General features: G+C 49.7%; 1 protein-coding gene across 1 annotated transcript in view; it reads right to left on the bottom strand.

The window, feature by feature from the left end:
* The window catches only part of TRAF2 (TNF receptor-associated factor 2), a 20,483-nt gene that overhangs the window by 4,922 nt on the left and 9,049 nt on the right, over positions 1-6,512 (bottom strand). The window contains 4 exon segments of the mRNA XM_010009851.1: positions 980-1,054; positions 1,056-1,331; positions 1,984-2,058; positions 4,067-4,138. Of these exon segments, the coding sequence (XP_010008153.1) occupies positions 980-1,054; positions 1,056-1,331; positions 1,984-2,058; positions 4,067-4,138 (498 nt within the window).

Genomic DNA, 6,512 nt, shown 5'->3' on the forward strand with positions numbered 1-6,512 from the left:
GCCTCCCCCATCCCGGGCAGGGTTCAAGGCCAGGCTGGACACAGGGGCTTGGAGCAACCTGGTCTAGTGGAAGGTGTCCCTGCCTGTGGCAGGCGGTTGGAGCTGGAGGAGCTTTAAGGTCCCTTCCAACCAAAGCCAGTCTGGGATTCTGTGATCCCCTTCAGGGCAACTCTTCAGTGTGAGCCATTCCTCAGAACTGACAGTGATCACAGGAGGGAGAAACCTGGCATCAGAAGGTGATTCACTGAAGCTCCCTGTTGAGCGCTGTCACTCTGGAGAAGTTCCATTGATACAACTCAGTGCTTGAGCTTGAAACTCCCACAGTGAGTGGACTGAGCAGCTCTGTTACCTGAGCAGCACAAGAAGTGCTGGGGGGGAACCAGCAACTGAGCACTTTGGCAAAGCTAGACTGAGAAGAACCTACACCCAGCCCACAAAGTCTGCAGAGGGTCAGTCACTCCTGGCTAACAGGATCACACCAGTTCTGGCAGCTCCCCTGCTGAGAGAGCACAGGTACACTGCAAAGTGCACAGCTCCCCGCTGGCAGTGCTCAGCAGGGACTGTGCTGGAGCATGCTGGTGGGGACAGCTTCCTCACACCTCCAAGACCATGCCTGCCACAGGGCTGCAGTGCAGCACTAATGACTACACTCCTTTTGCAAGGTCTAGAAGCAGCCTCAGATCCAGAGAGATCCAGTGAATCTGTCTCTCATTGAAGACCTCACCAGGGAACAACATCGCAGTGTCTGCACAACTCCATTACTAGCAGAGATCTGAATGTTTTATACCTGTCAGTTCAATCCCTGTCTTTTCCAGGAGTCTTTTGAGGGTTGGGCACAGGCACAGGTGACATTTTAGTCCTGCCCTTTGGATCTGCGGAGTTTCAGGGCTGGGTGGTGAAGCTTTGCTAGTAACATGGAAAGGAAACAGAAAAAGCCTCTGCTCAGGGTGCTGGGAAGCCCCAGCCAGTGCTTACACACCTTGTTACTCAGCGTTTCGATCTTCTTCTGGTCCAGCTGGTGCTGCCGGTTGTAGGCTTCGGCTGTCAGAGACAAAAAAACTTCCTACCTCCCGATTGAGCACACAGACAATGTTCTCAAAGGTCACAGTTTTCCTCTCAAGGGCCTCACATCTTCCCAGGAGCTCCAAGGACCTGGAAACCTCTGACTCTGAGTTTTCTGCCAGTAGTGGGGCACTTTGCGATGAGGAAAGGGCAGGAAGGGGCTTCAGGTCTCCAGCCCCAGCCTTAAGGCTGAGCACAAAACTCAGCAGCATGTAGAGATGCTCTGCCAAGCACTTCCTTTCATGTTCTAGCAGCTCTTCTTTTTCCACCTACATGAAGAGAAATACATCCCCCATTCAGCAAGCTCACCCTACGCTGCCACCATACACACAACAAATTCCTCCTCTCAAGGGCACAACCTAAGATTTAAATTATAAAGTGTAAAGCCCAAAGAAAGATGGTTAAGAAAACTGGTTTGGGGATTGGGTTTTTGTTTAGTCTTAGAGATGCTGATCACATACAATGAGGATGTTTAACATTTCCCCACTGCTCTGCTCTGCCTTCCTCTGGTACTCCCCACAAGGGCTCTGTCAGATGTACTTAACAGCAACAAAGGACAAAGCCTTGTATAATCCCTCCAAGGAGGGATTTGTATGAACATCACCAGTAGGAGCTGGAGAAACAATGGCCTAGCCCCAGTCCTGTGCCTAGAGCTGAAAGCAGCACAACCCCCAGAGCAGCAAAGCACTTGGGCTGTTCCTCAAAAAACAGGTTTCCTTCCACAGTGATCTCATTCTCTGGATACCTGAACTCTTGGACAGCAAATGATGTTAAGCTTCATTTGAAAGGGTTTGAAACACCACTTTGTTCCAATATCTGAATGCAAGCATCTGTAACAGTTTGGGCAACAGCAGTTTGCAGGTTATTAACATTGGAACTGAAAACACGCCCCAAGATGAACATCAACACATGAGCTCTTACCACCTCAGCACATCCAACAACCTCAAATCTGCACGGCACTTTAGATCTGCCACAACTCTTCACATGGTCCCGAAACTAGAAAGGAAGGAAGGAAGGCAATGTTAGATCTTCTGTGTCCCCAGTAGCTCCCTCTCCATCTTGCTGGTGTTTAGGAAACAGAGGTGATCTCAAGAACACCCAAGACATCACTAATTACTCACTGCCCAAGTGCATGGTTACACATGGACACTGTCTACCATCAGGTATGACTTTCACTGTAATATAAATCTAGTACTGGCACCTGGAAGGAAACTTTCTTTCTCTTGATGGTTCACTTCTTGCCCCCATATGCAAGAAAGAAAACGCAACCAGCACAGGTACATGTTAGGGATGCTGAACAAGCTTCACTGACGACAGAGAAAGGGGAGGATTAAGAATGACCCTGTGAAGCAGACACCTATTAGATTTGTAGACTTCATGTAACCCTTGCTGGGACATGCCACAGCTTCCAGCTGAGCATTATAAATCTGAGAACAAAAAACTTCCCACTGGTCCTGTCTGAGCACTTAAAGCACTTACTGCAGGTCCAGCTGTGCAAGGGAAGAGGCTCTGCTGGGTCCAGCATTCCCTCGCCAGGGTGCCAAGGACACCACACCTCACCTGCCTCTTGTCTAACCACTGCCGTGAAGAATCACAGAATCCTGGACTGGTTTGGGTTGGAAGGGGCCTTAAAGCTCATCCAGTTCCAACCCCCTGCCACGGGCAGGGACACCTTCCACTAGACCAGGTTGCTCCAAGCCCCTCTGTCCAACCTGGCCTTGAACACTGCCAGGGATGGGGCAGCCACAGCTCCTCTGGGCACCCTGTGCCAGCACCTCAGCACCTTCACAGGGAAGAACTTCTGCCTAAGAGCTCATCTCAGTCTCTCCTCTGGCAGGTTAAAGCCATTCCCCTTGTCCTTTCTCTACAGACTCTTGTCTCCAGAAGAGCCGAGGCCAAGAGTGGGTATTGCTACAAAGAAGTGACAGAGAACCCCCCAGCTGCCAAGATGACTCGTTTGGGTTCCCACACAAAGCATGATTAATGCTAACAAGCACTGGCACATCTTGGGTTTGATACACCTCTCATCATCCTATAGGTGGTCTGTTCTGAACAACCACCATATTCCACATTTAACATCTACATCTGCTACAATAGATGTCGATTAAAACTGTTTTTAAACCACTTTCTTAAAAGCTTCTAGATCCATCTGGCTTGTTTAATGAGTCAGGTTACCCAGAATTACAACACTGCAGCTAATCAACTGAAGTTTGGAGAGAGCTAGAAGAAGGAGTTAAATATTAAACTCAGGATAGATCGCCCGCTGGAGTCCTACAGGAATCCTACAAGCCTGGATAGCCTCTGCTGGGCTCCAGCCCCAGCCTGCAGAGCAGCAGATCTGTATCCCAAGACCCCAACACAAAGCCCTTCATTACCTCCCCATTTAGAACTCTTTGCTCATCTTTCTGATGCTTCTGTCCCCCTTGCCCTGCTACAAGGGCCTTTTACAACAGTGCTACTCAAAACCTTTGCCCATGGCAGGCAGGAGAGTTTTGCATGAATTTTTGAAGGTGCTTTTTGAAGATGCTTCCCAAACCCTTGATTTCTGGGTTTTGAGCCTTGCCCAGAAGCCAGTAGCACAGATCCCATTACACCATTCACTAGAAATGAATTCATTTGGCTGGAGATGGGCTCCCTTTGCATATCTGCAGCTGTGGATGATACAGCTGCTTTACATGGGACATAAGTACCCCTTAAGCCCAGGAGCATGCTTTTCCCATGGAGTCTCTGCACCCAGATGTGGGAAACACACTGCACCAAGGGAGGTGGCCTTGGCAGCACTAAGACTCAACTACACGCACCATGAGTCACATTCTCACACCCAACCAGCATTCTGAGCCTTGTATAAGGTCACATCTGTACCAACAGCCACCACTTGTTTTACACACTCCACTTCCTAGTCAATGGTCCCAATTTCCCTCCCTGCTCCGAGAACACCACTGGCAGCCTGTCAGAGCTCCAAACCCCACCACAGCACACAGGTCACCAGCACGCGGGGGGGTACCTTCTCCCTTGGGATCTTCTTCCCACAGCCTTCGCAAGTCAGCGGGAATTCAGGGCAGACTTCATCGTGAGCCTGTAGGAGAATCAACAGATTTGTCCTCTAAAGAAAAGCTCCAGCGGGGGTGTGATGAATCCAACAATTCAACAGCAGTAGTTTTGTGTTTATTACAGAAGAGCACTGTGCTCCACCAACCTCCACTCCAGCCTTGGCCATGCTGGTCATGCTGATGCTGACTCATCTGTGTGATCTCCAGGCTAACAGATTTCAGGTGTCTCTGTAACCTCAGCCCCAGTTTAAAGCTGCTCTAATAATTTCTTTTTACGTCAAATTACTGCTTTGATGGACAAGATAATCAACAGGAAGCTCAGTTTATGGCTCTCACAGGAACATCCATGTTTGGGCAGCTTGAATGAAGTAAGCCTCTATCTCAGCAAGATCATTTGTATAACTGATCCCCTGTGATGGTTAAGTCAGCTGAGGCATGACCCGGAGCCTGGTCATCACTCGCTGGGCTGAGCTCTCTGGTGGCATCTTCACATTTGAATCAGAAAACCATTTTCTACCAGAAAAAACAAACCTGTTTCACTTACTAGTCCCTGCACACAGGCAAGAGCACACACAGTGTGCTTGGCAGCCAGAGGAGCTGAACAACTGATCAGGGCAATGTGATACTCTGTCCTCAGCAGACACCAGGGCCAGTGATAGCAGCTATATTGGGAATGCCAGAATGTGTGTCTGCTGTGTCATTCCCACACTGCTCAAACCTCTTCACACACCACCCAGTTGAGACAAGGCACTGTAAATGCCATGAACATGCAGTTCAAAATGCAGATTAAAAGATAAGTGCAGTGAAGTATCCTGCCATGGTAGTAACAGGGTGGGAGGAATGAACACAATCCCCAAAAACCCATTCACAAACCCCCAGAAGGATTCATACAGCAGTCATCTGAAGCCAGATGCTTTGAAAACGTGGTCACATTTATTCTTCATTAAAACAAGTTACTGTCTTAGAGGCGTGGAGGGAAACATGCACAGACTTAAATAGTTACATCAGAAACTGGAAAGTGAAATCCATCAGTGTCTCAGCTTTGGCTTCGTAATTACTCTCTCTTTTTTATACTTCACATGAGTGGCCAGACTCACAGCCTCGCTGCCCTGTCCCTGAAGAAGTGACCTGTGTGGTTTGGTTTGGGTGGGCAGTGCTGCATGTATGGACCCTACCTGTGGAGGAGGAAGAGGAGGAGGAGGAGGCAGAGCACCTTTCTTCCTCCCACTCGCTCAACAGGGCTGAGCCCTTTCTTCTCTCCACCCACTGCTCTCATGTACTAGAAACACCAGATAGTATCTTCCCCACGACCCACAAACACTGGCATGAGAACAGATGCTGTGGCTGAAGGAGGAAACTTCACTGCAGAGACAACTATTTAAAAAGGGAGTATTTAAAACTCAAGTTCTCCCGTGCCAATGTGCCAGGTATGAAACTACCACCCCCCTGCACTCCCCACCTCCAGCAGTTATCTGCATCCCAGCACCACTGCAATGTAACACCCAAGATGCATGCAGGGCTGTGAAACTTGACCAGCTTGCAGCAGAAGGAACCAGCCCTACACAGCTAAGCTGAAAGCGCAACTGGTCCGTATGGGAAGTATTTAAGGCACTCAGAAGCATTGGCTTCAGCCAGCACAGAGCCAAACCTCTCAACAAGCATTCCTGTGTAAACAATTTCAGGAATCCTCTGTTCCTTCCCCCTCGACAAAGGTGTCTGAACAGAGCTAGATGGTATCAGTGCAGGAAGAAATCTGCCACACCCAGGAACCAGAGCACGGGCTGGCATTCAAGCCTGATCTGCTGCACTCCCACTCCCCCAGGAATGGGGCAATCCTCATGTTTACACCTTTCCCAAGCACACATCTGTGAGTTCCTACAGCAGGGACGAGCCTCTGACATTCAGACAGCTGCTGTAAAGGGGCTGGCAAGAAACCTGGAGAGGGGCTTTGGACAAGGGCCTGTAGAGAAAGGACAAGGCAAACGGCTTTAATCTGCCAGAGGGGAGATTGAGATGAGCTCTTGGGCAGAAGTTCTTCCCTGGGAGGGTGCTGAGGCACTGGCACAGGGTGCCCAGAGAAGCTGTGGCTGCCCCATCCCTGGCAGTGTTCAAGGCCAGGTTGGACACAGGGGCTTGGAGCAACCTGCTCTAGTGGAAGGTATCCCTGCCCGTGGCAGGGGGTTGGAACTGAATGAGCTTTAAGGTCCCTTCCAACCGAATCCAGCCTGTGGTTCTGTGAAGTCTGTCTTGCAAAGTTGCAGATGTGTGTGATGCTTCAGGATCTTATGTCCAATTGCTCAAGTGCCATCAAGGCCGTGCACAGAATCCCAGACTAGTTTGGGTTGGAAGGGACCTTAAAGAGCTCATCTAGCTCCACCACACTGCCAAAGGCCTGCACCG

This window comes from Nestor notabilis, unplaced genomic scaffold (genome assembly GCF_000696875.1).
Source record: "Nestor notabilis isolate BGI_N333 unplaced genomic scaffold, ASM69687v1 scaffold5622, whole genome shotgun sequence".
In the NCBI taxonomy this organism is placed as follows: Eukaryota; Metazoa; Chordata; class Aves; order Psittaciformes; family Psittacidae; genus Nestor; species Nestor notabilis.